Source organism: Chenopodium quinoa, unplaced genomic scaffold (assembly GCF_001683475.1).
Source record: "Chenopodium quinoa cultivar QQ74 unplaced genomic scaffold, ASM168347v1, whole genome shotgun sequence".
Classification (NCBI taxonomy): Eukaryota; Viridiplantae; Streptophyta; class Magnoliopsida; order Caryophyllales; family Amaranthaceae; genus Chenopodium; species Chenopodium quinoa.
This window is the reverse complement of record NW_018743910.1, coordinates 47,445-69,163: the sequence shown is the minus strand read 5'-3', so window position 1 is coordinate 69,163 and position 21,719 is coordinate 47,445. Positions and strand designations below refer to the sequence as shown.

The window sequence follows — 21,719 nt, the reverse complement described above, 5'->3', positions numbered from 1 at the left end:
AACGGGCTCTCATGTGAGGGGGCGTGATAGAGTATAAAACATATTCTTGAACCTGAACCATCAGCTTAAACTTTTGGTTGAGTTGGTCTCCTAACACAGGTGAATTTTTTCACACCCTTACAGATCTAACCTTATTAAAACTTTTTTAAGTTATAATTTAAAAATTGAGTAACTGCTCTTATCTAGCCTTTTCAAAACTTTTTTTTTGGAACTTATCTTATTCAAATTTATGAAACCTGAAATAAGTGATCTTATCCTCATTTGTCAAAATTCTTATAAAAATTCTACCATTAATTTTATACCCAATTAAAACTTAAAAAACTATATTCAATTGAGGCGATACATGTAAGTTTTCCGGCTGGTGGATTATACAGAGTATATATAAGCGTTATTGTAAGTTTGTACCTAGTAGAATCAGATCATGATCAAGCAACTGTAATGTAGGTCCAAGTTTTGATGTAAAAAGCATATAGATAAAAGGAACCAGTAAATAGTTTCTTGTTGCACGTTGTAGCAAGATGGTATCTTTGACTTACTAATTGGACATGATGGGACAAGAATCAAGCATTACATATAGAGAAGCCATGAAGATCTATGAAGATTCAAGCATTACTTCAGTTGTTTTTCAGTGCTATATATCAAATTGAGTGATGAATTATAATTATTATAATTTTTTCTTGTCTGTAAGCCACTTGCAAGTTGCAACCAAATAATTTGCAACCAAATGTCATAGATTTTGTCTGATTTTTAGGGCGAAATTTATCATGGATCTTGTGAAACAAAATAATTTAGGATTCGTTTGACATCGCTATGCTTTTCTGTTTTGTTTTTCAAAATCATATGATATATGTCATATAATGAATCTAAAAGTAGTCACAAAGATTAAAACCATGATTATTTTGAAAACTGATAACAGAAAAATGGAAACACCTCTTTCTTGTTTCCTGGCTTTTTATTTAAAAAAAAACAAAAAGACTGAAAATAAAAAACGATGCCAAACAAGCCTTTAGAGTATATAAATCGTGCTAAAATTTTGAATTAAACTATCATTTTAGTTATAAAAAAAATGGGCATATCTTGTCAATCAAAACTACGTACTACTACTACATCATCAGCAGCAACAACAACAATAATAATAATAACTCCGGTAAAAGAAAAAAAAATAATAAAAATAATAATCCGTAATAATAGCGTAGTAATTTTTAGGTTATAAATTTACAAGAGGCTTAATCAGATTATATGGTTCCTGATCCGAACTTTTTTTATTTGAACTTTTATTTCTAAAAAATAATTGAAAATAAGGTTAACAAAATAGAGCCTAAAACTTTCATTATTAAAACTTAGAATTACTATAACCTTAGTATATGGTAAAAACCAAACAACTATTTTGACAACGCACTGCTTCTAACAAATATACATAATCTACACAGCTACATCTATGTAGGCGGCACAGCTATCAACTACTATTAACAACTAATTGTGCCGAATATATGCTCTATCATAAAGTGTTAACCCACAATTTAATTACGCAAAATTCACTTCCTGATTCTCTAGTAGTTGGCAATTAGTAATAGGTGCTCGCTGTGCTTCCAAGACTCGAAATCCAATATAAAAGCTATCCATCAAACTTAAAGTCACACGTTCGAACCCCACCAATTACTATTGCTTGGGAGTAGGGGATTCTCTTACCTACCCACCTCCTTCTCTATTCTCAATGTTGATATGTAAAGCTGAACTGACTTAATATAAGGGCATGCTTGGATTGGAGGTAATATATTAAGGGGGTAATAAAAAGTCAAACTTGAAAAAACATAAGTAATTAGAAGTGTTGTTGTAGGAGACAAGGTGTTTACAAATGAGAAAGATAATTGTGCCATGAGGAAAAGAGAGAGATAGAGGAATTATTATCCTCATAATGAGGGATTAAGTTACCCACCCTCCCCCTAGTGTAATTATTACCCCCAAAATGAGGGTATTAGTTCCTCTTTCTTCACCTCATACTACACCATCACTACATAATTTTCCTTACAACCAAACCATCTATCTCCTCCTTCCCTATATTCACTTTCATTTTGCTTAGTTTGACTTTTATTATCCTAGTAATACATCTTCCTCAATCCAAGCATGTCCTAAGAGGTAATAATTTAGTAGGATCCTTTATCTTAGCTTTAAATTTAAATAAAAAAAACAAACAAGCCTGCAAATAAACCCACGGTGACATAAAATATAAAGTACAATTCATATCTTATTTTTTACATTGTACTATAAATGTCGGTAACTCCTAGCATAGGTTGGTCAATACTCAATAGCTTCAACTAGTAAAAAAATACACCTCCCTTTCAATTTGATTGGACCAAATATATTCATACCAAGTGTTAATTGATCAACAATGCTGTCATAAGTACAAATGTATCTAATATTTTTATAATCATTTAATCAATAGGAAGCAAGGATAGTTATAATGATGCAGCATAAAAATTTGACCGTTGGACGGCCAGCCCCATATTTTGGATAGAGAAAGAAGACGAGAAATTGCTATTTGCCAATATTTGACACATGTACACTTAAAATGCATGCTAATAGGTGATTATCAATTGAAGGTAGAGATAAATTTATTAATAATATCCACTTACAAATTTGTCAATCATATGCTGTTTTTAGTGGCTCAATGGATGCTCCATGACTATTGAGTGATGCCTTGGATGATATGTAATAGTGATCGAAAATGAGTGTATGTGAAATTGATTATTAATCTTCTCAAAAAAAGAATTAATTGGCTTTAAGATCTATTGTGACAAACGTAAGAAATAATAAACAAGAACAACAATTAAGAACATACATATTAATCCGATGATGTTATTAAACAATGTGTTAGTTATGTTTACAAATGTGAGAACGAAATTTATTTTATTGATTTTGAAGTAATACATAAGCTTAGGCAGATTCGTTCATAGGATAAGGCTTTTTTTTTTTTTTTTTTTTTTTTTTAACATGATCAAACCTAAGCTAATTAAGTTGGGATATACTAGTGGATAACAAGGGGCAAAATTATGATTGAGTTGCTGATACATAAGTAAAAGAAAGGGGACCTTCCATTAGGGCACACTAGTCAACGCTTGAACTCCTATAAATTATTTTAATTATAATAATTAAGCTTAATTAAATAATTTTATATATAATACCTATAACACTTGCAACATAGCGATTGTTAGTATATAGTTAATATGAATTTTCGACTATTGGATCACAAAAAACAATTTTCAAACTCAAAACTATTTCTTATAAATTCCCCGTTAGGTCAAGGACTGCCATGCATGCTTTGGATAATTCTACATGGCCTATAAAATAATTCAAACTAAAAACTACTTAACTCGACCTCAATCAAATCAGAATTAATTGAAAGCAACTCAACACAAACTTGACCTGCCCCTAGATTGTTTGTCACTTTTGATTGAAGTAATTATTCTACGCCTTTGAATAGTATGGGCAATTGTTTATTTAGTGTGAAGTGGGGAATTGAAATGTTTTTTATTTCTATAATTAATAAGAATGAGGATCTTAATCATGGGATCAAGATATCCCATAATACATGACAATGGCCTACTATATACCCTTATTCTTAATTTAGTATGTATTATCAATAAATTGTTATCACTTGCTTAATAGTATTATAAAGATATAGTTCTAGAATCCAATTCTTATTGCTTTTTTTTTTTTCATTTATAGGATGGAGAGAAAGAAAAAATGGTAAGTGCTGCACTATAAATGCTTGATAATAACATTCATTAAGGTAGTGATAGAAGCCTTAATCAATTTAACTACCAAAAAAGACAGCTGATTATTCCACCCAAGATCATTATTAGGGTCATGTGGGCTAATTTTATTATAACCCAATGAAGATAAGGGATGAGAAAAATATAAGTGTAAATTATTTAATTAATTAAGTGCAATGCACCATCCTAGTGGTGTGCCCCAAACCTTATAGTATTTAAGATAAATGTAGTTAGTTATAAATAGTACTAGTATTACTATAAAAGGTGTAATTTATTCCTATGGATTATTAAAATGTAACTTACTACATTAATTAAGTATAAATTAAGATTCTATGGGTTAGGAAGAAAAAAAGAATATTATGTGTGCTCTTTTTTGCCCAGTGTTCAAAAAGAAGCACCAACACAACCACAAGAGTGTGGCGACACGCTCTTCATTATATTGGCGTGTTTTATTTATATTTTCTTAAAGAACTGTTAGCATTTAGGGTGGCTGTGGTTAGAAAATACATAGTAAATGTCGGTATAATATTGTAATAGGTTTCAAAATAACAAATAACTTTAATAAAATAAATAATATATATTTGAGAGTAACTTTGTTTAGAAAAAATAATAAGGATCATAAACAATGAAATATTACTTATATTAGTTTGAACAATAAGTATGTTTTCTAAAATTATAATTCTTAAAAATCTTATTATTGATCCTTATGCTACTCATTTTTTTCATCATCATCATGTAATTCATTGTTTATCTTGTGATTCTTTTTTATTGGAATCCATAGGCAGTAAGAACATGTGTTCCTGCGAGTATAACCTACTATGACAAATGAGAGGGAACGCCCAAGTTTAGGACACATTTGATCACCTGTTTTATTGATTAAGATCGATTAGTGCTTTATTAAAAGTGACTTTTATAAATTCTATGTTACTTTATTTACTCGTGTGTCGATAATGAGTAACTTTTTTTTGTTTAATCTATGTTTTGTTGATAAAAATTATTTTTTTTTATTGTTCGATTAAAGTATTTGAAATAAACACTCAAAGTTATTTAGTAATTTTGAACAGATGATTAATTGAAAACTTTGTCATATTTTTGTACATTAGCATTAAATACAACAAAAATCTCAATGACATTTTAAACAAATGATTCATTGAAAAATATGTTGATTACAACAAAAATCTCAATTATATTGTTTGTATTATCAGTTCAAAATTATATTTAGTACATAATATATGAACTTTGCATAAAATAAAATATGGACTGAATAATTGTCAAAAAAAAAAAAAAAAATTAAATAAAAGGAATTTTTATCAATCCCTACCTTTTTAAAAAGTTTGAGATAACCCTTACGAACGGTTACAATTATACTCTTTAAAATGTTTATTTACGTGTTTATGTTAATTGTTTTTTTTTTAATTTTTAAAATAGTATGCAGACATTTATACTTCTAAAAATATTTGTTTACAAATTTTCTAGAGGTGATCAAGTATGACCCAACCCGCTAGCCCGACCTGAAATAGATCTGGTTTGGGCAAGCCTTAAAACATATTTCTAGTTAAAAATCTGACCCGACCTGACCCGAAAAAACCCTCAAAATCCCGTTTTGACCCGATAAGTCCGCTACCTTTTTCAGGTTTGGGCACGAGATATGATGTTAAGGTCCGACCCGACCCGAAATTGTGATCACCTCTAACATTTTCCCTCATTAATACTTGCCAGCAATTAAATTTATGACCTAAGGGCAAATCGAAAGAGCTCTCCACACAAAACTAATTATAACGCACGTTAACTACCCTATTTAAAAAAAAAAAAAAAAAAAAAAATCCAAAACATAACACAAAAAATCACATATTCACGCATAGAATAGAAGGAAATGAAAAGGGTGGAAAGTGTGATGGACGCGTAAGAAATTGGCGGTGGATTTAGCTGGCTAACACAGAGAAGTGGCTGTAAAATAAATTAACTTGAAATTGTAATGACCTACTAAAGCCGATGTAGGCTTTTCAAAGGCCACATAGGAGTTTAGCCACATAGGCTCATAGGGTGACAAAAGATAGGTAGTTCCCAAATTAAAGGAACACATTTTTAATTTCCATAACATTACTAGATTTCGTATTTGCCTTTTGATGGAGATTTACAGTCTACTTTAGGTCTTACATCCCTGTTTTCTATTAATCGTAATATTTGTTTTTTGTCCGCTTAATGATTTCATTTTCTCTATTACTCATAAATAATTACGTTACATTATTCATTATTTATCCCCAATTAACAAATTAAGAAACAATATTGTGTGATTTCAAAACTCATAGTGAGACAGATAAAATTATTAGACATTTTATATAAATTTTTTAAATTATGAATATTTAGATACAAGTTCTTGGACATTTCATATAATTTTTTGAAATTTTCATACAAATTATTGGACATATAAAAATATCCGTTATATATAGGTGACTCACAGTGAAATTAAACACACCCATCAAATACTTTTGTGAACAAGTAAAGATATTCTCACAAACTACATTAGTTATCAAATATTCAAATCCCCACTTTGGTCCCTATCTATACCAAATTACCAACCCTATAATTTCTCTTAAACATCATGGACTCATGGTGCATGTCATACTATTGCAATTAATTAGAAATGAAGGAAATATATTTAAATATTTTATTTTATATTTATTTATATCAAACAATTTGGGGAATTAAAGAAAAATGACGCTGATGTTCTAAATCCATAGGAGCAAAAGAAATGATGCGAGTAATGATGTATGTAACCACTAATAAGGGCACTAACTGCAGCAAACATTATGGATCATTTGTAAGTACTCGTATAACCAATCAATTGACGATGCAGTTGTACGTACGGACAGCTTACAACAAATAAGTACTGATGTAGGCAAAGATTTATCATAAATTAAAGCATTTTAGAGGTCAACACCTGGCATTTCTTTACCAATAATTAGGCTGATTATAAGGATGTCCCTTTGTTATAATTTCGTATTACACTCTCTGATCCTAAATTATATACTCTGTACTATGCTAAAGTAATTACTAAAGTTATCCTAAAAGTATACGTGTTACATCTATAATAAAAAAAATTCTCCGCCAAAAACTTTTTTTTTCCTTAAAAAATGATATGATAAAAAGTTAATGATTATAAATTCAAAACTTTTTAAGAAAATGTTATGTAAGTTATTTCATTTTAGTTGACTATTATTACTAACAAGTCTTATTATTATTATGAATTCGTGCATTGCACGGGGCAAAGCTAGTGTTATAATTCTATTTTGATTGTTTGATTGTGCATATTTGTCAGCACATTGATAGAGTATAAAACATAATCTTGGGCATCATCCATCAGCTTTATAAAATTAAACTTTTGGTTGAATTGATCCTTTAACATGGTATCAGGGCCAACGTGACATAGAGGTCACGAGTTCGAATCTCATCATCCCTTACCTTTAAGTGGAATATTAAGCGTTGGATATGAGGAGGGCCATGCTGCATCACACTTCAAGGCCCAACGGGCTCTCGTGTGAGGGGGCGTGATAGAGGATAAAACATAATTTTAGGTCTCAACCAACAGCTTAAACTTTTGGTTAAGTTGGTCCTTTAGCACACATTACTTTAACCAATCACCATGAACATTGATTTACTCTATATGGTTGCGTATTAGTAAAAAAATGAAAAAAAATCATAATAGTTGACTTAATAAACTATTCATTTGAATCCGTTACACAAAAAAAAAAAACACTATTCATTGAGAAGATAGAATTACAAAAGACCCACATGATTATTATGCTATATTTTTGTATATTGAAAATAATTTATTAGTAGGGATTTCTCAACTTTATGAATAGTGCTAAACTTTCAAATAGAAAGAACAAAACGAATTAGACGAAGGATAAATGTATTGTTATTTTAAATAAAATAATAAATAATAATCCACTTTTATAAAAAAAATAATTTAATTATAAAAAAAATCCTGTTTCAAATTCTAGTGGCCTAAGAAATTTCAAAGGCACCTTTCTCTCTATAAATGCCAAATTAGGTATTAGCTAGGACGTTCATAAGTTAATAAACTATATGACACATTGACACAGACAAGAACTTAATCCTCTTAAATCTATTTATCCACCTATATTTATTAAGTACACAACATGATGAGAGAATATATGCACTCCAAAGTTAACGTATTGTTCCCTCCATTTCTATAATTGTCTACATATGTACTCTCTATTTTGACCTTTGACATTTTTTCCATATTTGTTTTCAATTTATGATCAATAAAAAAAAAAAAATCAATATTAATTTGCTCTATCTAATATTTTACCACTGCTTTTAAAATGTTTTAAATGTCTGAATCAATTTTATTTAATTACAAATGGATAGATGAAGCTAGATATTCATGAATTATATCTGAAAGGCTAAATAGGAGAGAAATTATGGATGCAATTAATTAATTATAAGTTAAATTGACATGAAAACGAAGGTTTGTAGGAGCAAAATAATGGATAGAAGGGCGCGAATGGAAGAATAAATCTATGTAAATGATCATGGGAGATTGATTCTTAGTTCATGCAGTCGATCCCATCTATTTTAATTAAGATTTCTAATTTTATTGCAATTGTTGTTGTGGAAATAATAATTAAAATTAAACCCAATAGAATATTAATAAGCAACCCAAACCACTTTATTTTCAAAGAATGTTTAGTTACATAGTTTTTTTTGCTATATGTATAGCTAGTAGGTAAAATTTTATATTCTTGAACTAGCTGGTCTGGCATTGAACCTACATGACTACATGCCTATACTTTTCAAATGTTAGAGCAACCTAGAATTATTCATCGTTTAAAGTAAACTAAACTAAGAATGGATTGAATCGATTGATGAAGGTTTGATCATCTCAATATTTAATCTCTATAGCTAATCAAAGTAATCATTCGTCCAACTTTCTTATTAGGGTTAATTATGAGTATATTTTAAGAGAATTACATCGACCACTTAGAGAAAATATTGTAAAATTGAAAGTGGTTAGAGTTGTACTAGGAAACTAATTTTAAGATTTCTAGGTGATAGATTTTATTATGATAACTAGAATAGGTAGCCGGCGCCAAGATAATTAAACAAACAACTTCTTTTTAATAGTTCTCAAAGTTAATTAATTCACACTTTAAAAGGGGAATGTTATAATTTTTTCAAAGAAAGCATAGATACTATTAAGCAATAATGACTAAATCAAAGGAGCTATCATCTAATGTCACGTTTGGCACCGGCGCACCGCTAATGTGCGAGCATCGGCGTTTGATTGGGAGTTAGCAATCTTTTAAATGTCAAATGATGCTTCTTCTCCTTTAACACTAGCTACATTCATAAGGCCGTAATTAGAAAAGCAAAACTAAACTAAATTTTTTTGTCCAAAAGTCTCCATTATAGATAGGAAAAAGAACTAGTGTCATAAGGATTAAAAGATACTTTGGAATAATGTCCGGGGTGTAACAATGTCCTACGGCTGAAAGACTAGGATTCGATTCTATATTACTTCGTGCATAAAAAAGTTTAGATAGTAAAAGTTTTGCTAGTAAGTGGTAGGGAAATATTTGGGTGGATCGAATATGTCAGACATGACGAATATGTCAATTCTTATCAATGGTGGCACATCTGGCTTTTTTTCTCTTGCTTCCAAACCTAATTGAGCCATTTAGCGATGAAATAACATTACTCCCTCCATTATGAAAGCAATTACGACATGTTCTAATCAACAAAACTGCAATTGTAACTTTAATCATTTACCGTGGAGCAAACTTCAAATATAACATCTCATATCAATACAAAAGAAAAAATTAAATCTAAAACAATTTAACTTATTCTCATATCAATACATGATGTTTCCATATAACAAAAAGTGGTAGGCATCATGTACATCAATATAAAGGATGTATAAAATCCATTTTCAATCATACACACTCATCTAATCATCTTAAAGTCTAAAAAAAGATATAGCTCACAATTTCTAATACATTAATTATATTGTCCAACGTACTTTCATCCTTTATTCCTTTTGGTGCGTATGATCATAAATTATTAACCATGTAAATAAAAGGCAGTAAAGCCTTAACTTTTTGTACGTGCGTCTCTACATTGAAACTTGTCCGATGGAAGTTTTCGGCTTTGTCATGCTCATGCTAGCTTTTGTTTTAACCAACACTTTGGAACTGTTCTTTAAACCCATCATTGATTTCCTTTTTTCTATTTTAATATCTATCTTTTTTGTTATAAAATTATTTATTTTGAGTTTCTCCTCATTTTGAAAATTGAGAAAACTCGTGATCGAAAATGGTAGGCTATCAAATTCGGCATTTCCATGGTGAATTGGTAATTGGTATCCAAGGTAACTAGTACCAAGCCAATACCATAACATCTTTTTCTATGTTACGTTAAGGCCATGCCCTTTTCATCATTATAAAATTGTTTTTGAACTACATAAAGCAATGTTTATAATGTCATAACAAATTTGGAAGCTATGTACTCTCTGTTCTAATTTACTTTGCCTATTTAATTTTCCATTTGTGATAGAATATAAACCAATGTTGTACTTCACCAATCAGTTTAAACTTTTAGTTAAACATCGGTATCAGCGTCAGCATGACATAAAGGTTGGTCACGCCTCGAATCTCCCCCCCCCCTCCTCTTCTATAAAAAGTGGAATACATTAAATGTTGGGTATAATGGGTTTCATGCTGCATCCACATTTTTAACTCAATAGGTTCTTATGAGAGGGAACATGATAAAGAATATAAATCAATCTTGAGTTTCAACCATCTGCCTGATTAAAGTTTTTAGTTTGATTTGATCTTTTACCGTTTGTAGCAATTTTGTTTGCCCCCTATACAAACCCACTATTAATATTATATATATTAATATTTATTTCTTCCCACTTTTAAAAGTTATGGCCCACACTCTTTATCAATCAATTAACAATAAAAAAACTCACTATATGTCATCACATATATAGAGTACCTTTTTTCTTAAAATAACAATATGTTAACTACATACTAAATTCTGTCTGAAACAATGTGCTTAATTACGAAACACAAGGGAGTATTTAGGCAAGTTAGATTGGTGTATGTAGGCTAACACCTAACCAGCCGAGTTGGGCATGGGATTGGGCTGCTGGGTTCATAAGTTAGTTGGGATTTACACTAACTTAACCCGTTTTGAGTGTCAACCATTTGGTGTGCTTTGTATCTCACATATTAGGAAGCAACTTTGGAAAACGAGTTAATCCATATTAAAAGAAATTCGATCAACACCTTACCCACCTTAAAAGGTAGGTTGCATCGAAATTTGACCAGGTTGGACCTAAATAATGAATTAATCGGGCCAACCTAGGTGGGTCATGCTAAAACCAACGTCCTGACCCAGTAAACTTATACACATCTCTAATATGTAGATGTTTAAATGCTAGCCATCGAATTATTGAATCAATATAAAGCAAAAGATTGGAGGGATGAGGTTACTTTAAGAAGAATATGGACTATGTATCAAAAAAAAAAAAAAAAAAAAAAAAAGAAGAAGAAGAAGAATATGGACTAAATTTAATTTGCACATAACAAACTTAATCAAGAGGCAAAACATTAAAACATAATTACGCGGCTCATTAGCACCTTTTTGCGGCTGATTTTGGATATCTCCCTTAGAAGAGTTTTAAATTGACTCACACATCTTTAAAGAAGGTTGGGGGACTGGTATGTAACCGAATTCTTAACTGTCATAATTGCTGCCAAAATCTAAAGGTAATAGGCATGTAATTAAGACTAAACAGGCATATAATTAGCTACTAATGATTGCTTAATGCTGTATGAATCCTCATCCTCATATCTTAATATCTTATCAAACCAAAATGTGTAGTACGTACCACTAAAAGCTGTGTTGTTAGAACCAACTCTACTTTCCACCCAATGCCAGGGGTCCAAACCTTACTATGGACATTTGATTTAGGGAGGGTTAACATTAGAGGTGTCAAAACCACACCTGACCCGATCTGAAACCGACCTGAAAATATCCAATTCAAATTTGGACTCGTGTGGACATAGCAATTTAGCATTGACTCAACTTTAAAAATTGGCCCGACTCAACCTCCTCAGACCCGATCGATCATCCGAATTGACACCTCTAGTTAACGTAACAGGTCGAGTTAGTTACCTCGTAAGATAACTGCGCAACTTATCACTCGTATCATACTTGGCCAAAAAAAAAAAAAAAAAAATCAACAGTAGCCAACTTGGATTACTAGATTATCGATTAAATATCTATTGTAGTTTAAATTACAGTAGTTGAATTAACTTTTTTAGAGGAGATACCCAAAACTTATAATCAAATTCTTTCTACATAATTTGTCTTTGTGACTTAGAAGTAGCTATAATCGTCACAAAAGAGGTAATAGAAGAAGTATATTTAAATACAATAGGAATAATTTTTTAATTATTCCGTCCACTATAATAAAGATCTAGAATGGGGTCAATTATATCATAAGATAGCCCAACCATCATAACATCCCCAACAACCTGGAGTATGGAGAAGGGTAAGTGATTCTCACCCGTATTCTTGTGACTTTGTGAGCGTTGTGACTATAAACCAAGCCAGATTTAGTTACAAAGGGAGATTGGGAGTGGTTGTACATCTTGTAGTGACTAGTAACTGAGCATCAAATTAACGATTCTATAAGAGGCCAATTATACACAAAATCATACTACAGTATAATTCTCTCTAAAACAACAAGAAAACACAAAATACTACTCCATAATACTATATATATATTGTATTTTATTATAAATTGACATACCTATTGGATGATCAAGGAAATACGATTAATGTAACTGTGAAATATAGTTTGAGGAACTAAGTCAGGAGGAACTCACGGCTGATATAATTTGACCGGCAAAATTTGTCTCAATCTTAAACCCAATGAAAAATTAACACAAAATTGACTTGAAATCAATAGGATTTTGAACATGATATTAGAACCAAACCTCAAATATAACTAAAATTTTATAATATAAAATAAATTTTATAATTTTAAATTGGACCCAACCAAATATGACCAATTGGCTTGAGAAAAAAGATATAATTATACGATTTTGAAAATACATCAAATTTTTATGTTGTATTTTTACACCTTGTTTATTTTATTTCAATCCTTGGATTGTTGCTACAATTGTTTACTTGTAATTTGATATGATGATAAGTAGAATAATTAGTAGTTATGAGTTCATTTTTTTTTTTGACAAAAGTTATGAGTTCATTTTACATAAGTTTACTCTAAATATTTGACTTAAATTTACTACTATCGTTAACACATTCTTATTATATTACGCTTTATTAATATTAATCAATGTAAAGAACAAAATTTTGTCGAGAATGATCTGGCCCACGTTTTGAAAATTTTGGGTCATGGTTAATTGGTCAAGGGGTTGACCAAAACCAAATATGATCTAGCCATAAGTTGATACAAACGCAAAATAACCTGACTCAAAAATTAAATCAATTGATTGAGTGCCTACAAGGCTACAATTTCTTTAGAATAAATTAATTTAATTTGAAATATGACAAATAGTAAAACTATAGAAATTATCAGAAAAGTAAAAGTATAGAAATCTATGGAATATTGATTTCACTTGTTTGATTTGTTAAAATAAAAATATGTTCCCCTCCCATCCGATTTAGGTGATCTTGGGATCGATTCTCATCACCCGTCCTTGTGGCTCTCTAAACAACAACAAAAAAAAAATTGTTAAATATAATATAGTATTTCAAGTTATATATTGATCACTATTAAATTCAACAAATTATTCTCATCAATTTTTAAATTGAGAATCAAGGAAAACTAATAAAGACTAATTTAAGTACTTATCTATATTTGTCCATTTCATCAACGAACCAACTATTGTAAAAATTAATAATTTTAAGAGAATTTGTCAACCTTAATATTATGTTTTTAAGAAACTATCATAAATAGAAAGTTTGAATACATTACCTAATATTATAAAACACACTTTTATGGCAAAGAGGGGCCATTCCTTGAACTCCGGTGAGTATAATTTTTTGACTTTTCATATATCAGCGTTAATACCACACATATTGCGCAGATCATTTTCTCCATTATTTTTTCCTCCGATATTTACTAAATTAATTTTCCTTTTTACCATTGTTTTCCAATTTAATATGATCCCTTATAAACTATATATGCATTGTTTCTTTTAAAAATAAATAAAATTTATTAATTCAAACTTAAATGATGTTAAAACAATGTAAAAAGTACTGATTTAAGGGAAAATCCCTTAAATGCTGCACCTCAGATCCTAGACAAGGGGATCTAAGGTGGGGAGCATTATTACTAGTCCACCACCTCAACCTATTCGATCAAATTAAATTACTTTCCTATAAAATTGCAATGGTTATAGATGATGTGCGACACAATTTACACATCAGTGTACCCTTTTTCATATACTCGTATATTGTTCTTTCATTGTATATTGCCTCCTAGCTTTCCATGACTACACGAGGGGGTGTTCTTTTGTAATTCGATGTTGATTTTTGATCAAATTCAACTCATTCTAAACAAAAAATTGACATACCATATATGCTACAAAATTGCATTAGTTATACTAATTAACGAATAACAAATTAATTACCACAAATATGCAAGAGCAACCAACTATGATCTATAAACATATTTAATTTTTTTTTTATTAAATATTGAAGGAATCAAGGGAAAATCAATAATGTATGTAAGTACAATGAATGTAGAAATTTAATAGATCTCAAAATTTTGTTGTAGCCAATAAGTCTTAGTCATTAGTCCAAGAATCCAACACATATCCAACAAGCTAAAGTATATATATCCTCTAAATTACACCAACACGGATCATACATATATCTCAAAGATTGATCTTTAACCTTGAGTAACCGACTAACGTCCTTTTCTATCACTTTTGTTTTACCATTATTTATTCCATCACTTATCCTAAATCAAATTTCATAAGTATCTATATATGTCTTAACAAAACTCTTAAAAACCCTTTTCAATAAGAATTTTGCTTCCATATCAAATTGACATTCAATGATAATTAAGTGACGTTCATGCATAAGCTAGACATGTATTATAAAAGTTTCCAAAAAAAAATGTTAAGTTTTTTTTTTTTTTTTTTTTTTTTTTTTTGTTGGTGTTATGGGGAAAAAGTCCCACTCAAACTAGAGCTCAATACCCTTTTTTTTTTTTGGAGGAAGAGCTCAATACCTTTTTACCACACTTCCTCACACACATATGTTTTTCTAAAAATATTTTTTAAGAAAATAAGATGCAAAAGAATATATATATATATATTCACAAATCACAATCTCTCCCTCTCACTCTCTCTATCATACTCTCTTTCTCTCTCTTTCTTGGTGTTCAATGCTGATTTATCACCCCGTACCCTTCGCCGCTCTCCTCTCATCTCTTCTTCTCTTCTCCATTCAACAACACCACCATTCTAAGATTTATTCTACCCTCTATTTTATCTTCTTTTTATTTAATTTTTATTAATTATTTATCTTTTTCTAACAAGAAAATTCCCATCTTTTCAAGAATTTATCTAGGATTATTATTATCATCATTAATTAATAATCTCTCTTCATTTTTGTTAGTTACAAACATGTGCTTCTACTTAATGTTTGTTATTAACCATTTCTCCTCTAATCTTGTTCTATTTGTTTGTTACTATTATTAGTAGTAGTTAACAAACCATATAAACACACACAACTACGAAATCCTTAGATAAAAAAAAAAATTATAGTTTCTTTGTTATTAGTAGTATAACAACAATATGGAGTACTTTTACAACAATTTGAGAGAGATGGAAGGGAAACTAGCGAATGATCCACAACGTAACACGAAAACGACTACGAACACGCGTTGCATACTAGTTTCGGGTCCGGTGATTGTAGGGGCAGGGCCATCAGGGTTAGCCGTCGCGGCATGTTTGAAGGAGAAGGGCGTACCAAGTTTGATTCTAGAGAGATCTAATTGTATTGCGTCTTTATGGCAACTTAAGACGTATGATCGTTTAAGGCTACACCTTCCTAAGCAATTTTGTGAATTACCCTTAATGCCCTTCCCACAAGACTTCCCTATGTACCCTACGAAGAGGCAGTTTATTGAATACTTGGAAGACTACGCTACGAAATTCGATATCAAGCCTTTGTTTAATCAGACGGTGGAGAAAGCGGAATTTGATCAAACACTAGGGTTTTGGAGGGTAAGAACGTCCACTACTTGCTCTACTAGTGGTAGAGGGACAATAGAAAAAGGCGGTGGTGATGAGGAGATTGTGTTCACGACGGAATACGTGTGCCGGTGGTTGGTGGTGGCGACGGGGGAGAATGCGGAGGTGGTGATGCCGGAGTTAGAAGGATTGAAGGAGTTTGGTAAGCAAGTAGTACATACAAGTTCGTACAAAAGTGGTGAAACGTTTAGAGGTAAAAGGGTGTTAGTCGTTGGAAGTGGAAATTCAGGGATGGAAGTATGTTTGGACCTTTGTCATCATAATGCTATGCCTTCAATTGTGGTCCGAGATACAGTAAGTACCACCATACTATCGTACTATCCTTAATTATTCTTATTAATTAATAATTAATTAGATTCATCAAGTTTTAATTTTATCTTTTGTTCTTCATCTTTTTATGTTTTTTTTCTTCAAAAGAAACCTTTTGGATTTAAGTTAAAGAAAGTAAAATTTGACCGTGTTTAGCTGAAATAGGTTAATTAGACTGTTGACTGCGTCAATATTGCTTTGAAAAAAAATCTTCACCACACGTTCAGATCCTTGTTTAATTTATCGATTTAAAGATAGTTTCACAACTGAATTAGTATATCTTAATTATGCAAGATATTGCCGCATGTTTTGTTTCTTTCTATGTGTTTGGCATGCTATGAAAAGGGAGTTAACTTAAAAGATAAGAAGTAAAGGGGGCGGTGCTATTTTTTAGTTTAGTTATAGTGTCCTCCTATATTTAGAATCACCTATTGAATGATCAAAAAGCCTAATATTGGTTTAGCCTTTTAACAAAGCTAGACCCAACTTTTAGTAGTTCTCCACCATGACAAAGAAAGGACTAATTGAAATTTAAGTGATTTAATTCTAAACTAATTTCTTAAAATAATGACAAAATAACATTACGAAATCATTTGTTTTGATGCCTACTTTCTTTTTAATTTTTCTTTTAATTTGATTATCTTTCGGTAATGGATTTTTAATCATAACTTGAGCACTTCACCTCCTCCCAATATATTATGATATAATTGTGGAATTTTGTGTGAGCGTGTGTGTGCTCTTTTGTTCATAGTATAGTGAAAAGTGAAGCTTTATGAAAACTTTATAATAAAATAAAAAAGCACTTATATATAGTAGTCATGGGCATGCAATAAAGCTTTAAGTTAAGTTTTTAAAAAATGTTATAAAATCTTTTTTATGGGATTGTTATAATTAATTTTGGTCTAATTAGTTAGTGAGTTCAAGTTCCAAGCACTGTTCATAATTTTGCAAATTGGAAGGATGTATTAGTAGTATTCTCCTATTTTTTTTTTTCACTTTCTTGGGATGCTCAAGCATGCGCAACATTGGCTCAAAACATATTAGCTAACTAAAAAGAATATTACTACTAAGTAATTTTATTTATAATATAATCATATATATATGGCCCAATCTTTTTTAACCCTTCCTTAAAAAGGTTTTTCATCTGTAAAGAAGCATTTGTTGCCTGTAAAACACCTTGCACTAGGATGTACTACACTCACGAATTTGGCCTTACTTCCCACCTTCCTTTAGCAGTCAAGTCTACCTTTACATATGGTTGTTCCGATCGAGTTTTTTTTTAATGGTTTATTATTAGTTTAGATGGAGATACAATAGTCAGATAAGAATCGAACCTGACACTCATGACAGATCTTTTGAGTATCTCTTAATTCAATCCGTTCATTTAATTTACAAGTCTTGATAAATAATTGAGTTGTGTTATTTGTTTTGAAGGTTCATCTCTTACCAAGAGAAATGTTCGGAAGATCAACTTTCGGGTTATCCATGTGGTTGCTCAAGTGGTTGCCAATAACCCTAGTGGACCGGCTCATGTTAATAATCGCATGGTTAATATTTGGCGATACTTCAAAATTAGGTTTAGCTCGTCCCAAAACGGGTCCCCTCGAGCTCAAAAATTTGACAGGAAAGACGCCGGTGTTAGATGTTGGGACGTTTGACAAGATCAAAAGAGGAGACATCAAGGTATAGTTGTAGTACTTCATGTCTCTATAATTATTACAATCATTTCACATCTTACTTTTTTTCCCTCATGTGTTTTTTCTCCCTCTTGCTTTCGTTCTTGATTCTCATGAGCTCCAAAGTTGAGAGATCCTAATAAGATTTTTGCCCATATAAGGCATAACTTCTCCTGTTACTTGATAGAATTTAGTGGGACATGATACTCACTTCCATTACTAGCTAATAAATCATTAGCAAATCCTTTGGTGTGATTTAGGCCTCTTTCAATCTCATTTCACCTTTTGTTTATTTATTTTTTTCTCCTTTTTGAGAATTAGATTAATCATTTATTAATAATTTCTATATCAACTTGACACTAATTATTAGCATTTTATTTTAGTGGTAGGAGGGATTGGGAGGATGTTTATCTGCCTATAAATGTCTATTTTATGATATAAAAACAATTATATTAGACTCTTTATACCTAAACTAACTTGATTGTACACACAATGGACCGTGACATGTTATGATTTAAACTAATAATACAAGTGCAATCTTACAGTGGTACTCAAGGCATATGATTGAATCTTTTTTTATCTCTCTATCGACAAGAAAATTAATACCCATATAGCAATTGAAATGATGATGCGAGTATATTTTTTGAAAGACGACTATTGTTCAATTGATTTTGTTAGCCCTCTTTATATACATAGCTATGACCTAAGAATGCTAAAATAAAGTGACTAAAAATGTTGCATATTTGTTACCGTACATATAGGTATGTCCAGGCATCAGGCGATTAATGCACCATGCAGTTGAATTTGTTGATGGAAGTGTAGAGAACTTTGATGCAATCATCTTAGCAACTGGATACAAAAGCAATGTGCCACATTGGCTAAAGGTATCATCTTTTTCTTTATATTTCTTTCATAAATAAAATTCCTTATCTTTGTTACATTTCGCTACCATTTTATGTTATTATTGATTTTAGTTTCTAGGCTCTTAAGAATTTGTATTATATTTTAGCAAAAATAAAAGTTAAAAATGAATGAAAAAGTAAAAGTATGGTGTTCCATTTTCTTTCTCATCTAGGAAAGGGAGATGTTCTCAGAGCAAGATGGACTTCCGCGAAGGCCATTCCCTAATGGATGGAAAGGTGAATCAGGATTATACGCGGTAGGGTTTACCAAACGAGGATTATTAGGTGCATCAATGGATGCTAAGAGAATTGCAGCTGATATTGGACAATGTTGGAATTCTGAATCAAGACATCTTACAACCTTTGATCGATCACATTAATCGTCTTCTTTACAACTTCTTTTTATGGTTTTAGGTATCATTAGTCGATATCATAGTGATGATGATGATAAGTAGAGGATTTTTGGTAGTACCAAGTTTTGGTACTAACGAAGTTTCTACCTCCAAAAGAAGAAAAAGATACATGAGGGAAAGTTCATGCCCATCTTTTTCAAAAAAAAAAAGGTATAATTTACTTGGAGTGGTCAAGTAAAAAAAAAAAAAGAAAAAAAAAAGAAAAAGAAAAAAGGAAGTGAGTTAACGAGAATGTTCAATTTTGTGGGGGGGGGGGGGGGGGGGGGGGGGGGGGGGGGGGGGGGGGGGGGACCTGTACATCTTGTACATTTGCAATTTTCCAGTACTTAGATTTTAGGCAAGACTTGTTAGGAGGACAGGTTTATAGCGTGTTTCGAATTTCTTTTTTTTTTTTTGGGCTAATTGTTATGATATTTTTTTTTTTTCTTCTTCACTTATTTCTTTGAGATTTATGATGATATAATGATTCCAAAAGGCTTGGATGAGAAATTTTGACATTATGATTGTACTAAAGTTGTATGTTCCTTTTTATTTAGTGGTAAATACAAGGAAAAAAGTTACTTGAGATTGCAATTTTTTATGATCTGTGACTTTACCATCTCTTGTAAAGTTTGATAAGACTACATTAACTTTTCATACATTTAATAGAAACCTTTTTTTTAACGTGTGCGTCGTTTTATTTTGACTTTTTCAAACAAAAAATTCAAAATAAGTCAACAAAAGTAAAAGGATCGTCTCGAACATCTTAGTTGACTCTGCTCAGCGCCTTGAATTGATCAACACCAAAATTATCAAGGAGGCTTGAAAATAAATTGATTAAACATTGTATTTGATTAAGTATAAAATTTGAACATATACACAATATCATATCATTTACTACGAACTTAATTTAATAATCATTGCAATAACTTGCAAGATTTTAGATCAAATGCACCCTATTTTATTGGGATTAAGGTTGAATCAAATGTGGCCTATTATATCGGGACAAAAGATGGATAGTACTCCGTATCTCAATAGAGAAGTTGGTGGAACAAAATTCAGTTAGAAGTTGACTTCTATATATGTGGGCTATTGGTTGAGTTCCCTCCCTAGACTTGGTGTACAGCTAGAGTCATAGATAGAGAGATAGCATCAATCAAGGTAGGATAATAGCCAGTTGTGTGCCACTGCAAAAATAAAATCGCCGTTATCATCGTAACAGACAGAATTTCACTAGTTTGTCATCATATCTAATCTTATATTCTTCTTATATACTCCAATACATGCATTATATGACCATATCTAGTGTAGTAGTGTACGTATGTCCCCCTTAACGTTCTCACATGAAATTTTAGGGTTATGTCACAATACTAGGGGACATCCAACGAGAGCATTTCGAATTAAAGGTTAATCCACTATAATTTTATGTGATTTGTTGATGAGATTTAATGGGCATGAGTGGGAATTTATACAAAATTTTACTTATACTTGGGTGTAGGGCCGAACCTGAGATATGATTTTTGAGGTGACTGCAGAGGGCCTATTAATATAGAATCCAAAAATTATTAAAAAATAAAATAAAAATCTTAGGGTGTGCATTGTTGGTTAATTGATCAGATTGGTAAATAAAAAAGACCCATAGCGACAATTTGGTTAAAAATAATAGGTTTGGCGACAATTTGGTAAAAAAAGCTACATCAAGCGACAATTTGTTAAAAAAAAAATCATCTCAGGCGACAATTAACCCAAAATATACAAAAGTGTCCGATAAACTACCCGCAAATGCTTAATTTAGTTCGTTTTTCGTGGTTTCTTACCTAATTTTCCAACCCTTTTTTTCAGAATTAACAATTTGAAGAAAAATTATTGTGTAAATATTATTTTTTCACTTAATTTTCCTACCCCTTATCAACAATAAATTTGATATTGGGATTTACAAGCAAAATAAAAGGAGATGACATATTAATTTTAATTTTTAAATGAGAAATATAAATTTAAAAAGCACAATAACAAATTAAATTAGGAAATTGAAGACTTTGTTGGAAATTTTTGATATTTTAGCCTAAATGTAGCCTGAGATTAATTTTTTTACCAAATTGTCGCATGAAGTTAACTTTTTTTACCATATTGTCGCCAGAATTATTTTTTTTACCAAATTGTCGCTAGAGATCTTTTTTATTTACCAATTTGGTCAATTAACCTAGTAAAAATATACCTTAGGGTGCACGTTATTCAATCATAAGTAAACAGAAGGTGAAAATCAAGGCTAAATAGGTTAAATTATTTAAGTAAAAAAACATACCTTTAAATCATAAAATTTTATGTGCTACAAGCCTAC

General features: G+C 30.8%; 1 protein-coding gene across 1 annotated transcript; it reads left to right on the top strand.

Moving 5' to 3' along the window:
• The first annotated feature begins 15,241 nt into the window (after positions 1-15,241).
• LOC110687026 (indole-3-pyruvate monooxygenase YUCCA6-like) lies at positions 15,242-19,551 on the top strand. Its single transcript, XM_021863659.1, has 4 exons — positions 15,242-16,396; positions 17,846-18,094; positions 18,849-18,971; positions 19,163-19,551. The coding sequence occupies exons 1-4, from the start codon at positions 15,644-15,646 to the stop codon at positions 19,367-19,369; spliced, it is 1,332 nt and encodes a 443-aa protein (XP_021719351.1). The 5' UTR covers positions 15,242-15,643; the 3' UTR covers positions 19,370-19,551.
• Positions 19,552-21,719: the final 2,168 nt, after the last annotated feature.

Bases quoted from the DNA above. Each gene is read 5' to 3' on its own strand.
- LOC110687026 (XM_021863659.1), top strand. From the start codon at position 15,644: ATGGAGTACTTTTACAACAATTTGAGAGAGATGGAAGGGAAACTAGCG. The intron at 16,397-17,845 runs GTAAGTACCACC...TTTGTTTTGAAG, and splicing joins CAATTGTGGTCCGAGATACA to GTTCATCTCTTACCAAGAGA. The intron at 18,095-18,848 runs GTATAGTTGTAG...CCGTACATATAG, and splicing joins TCAAAAGAGGAGACATCAAG to GTATGTCCAGGCATCAGGCG.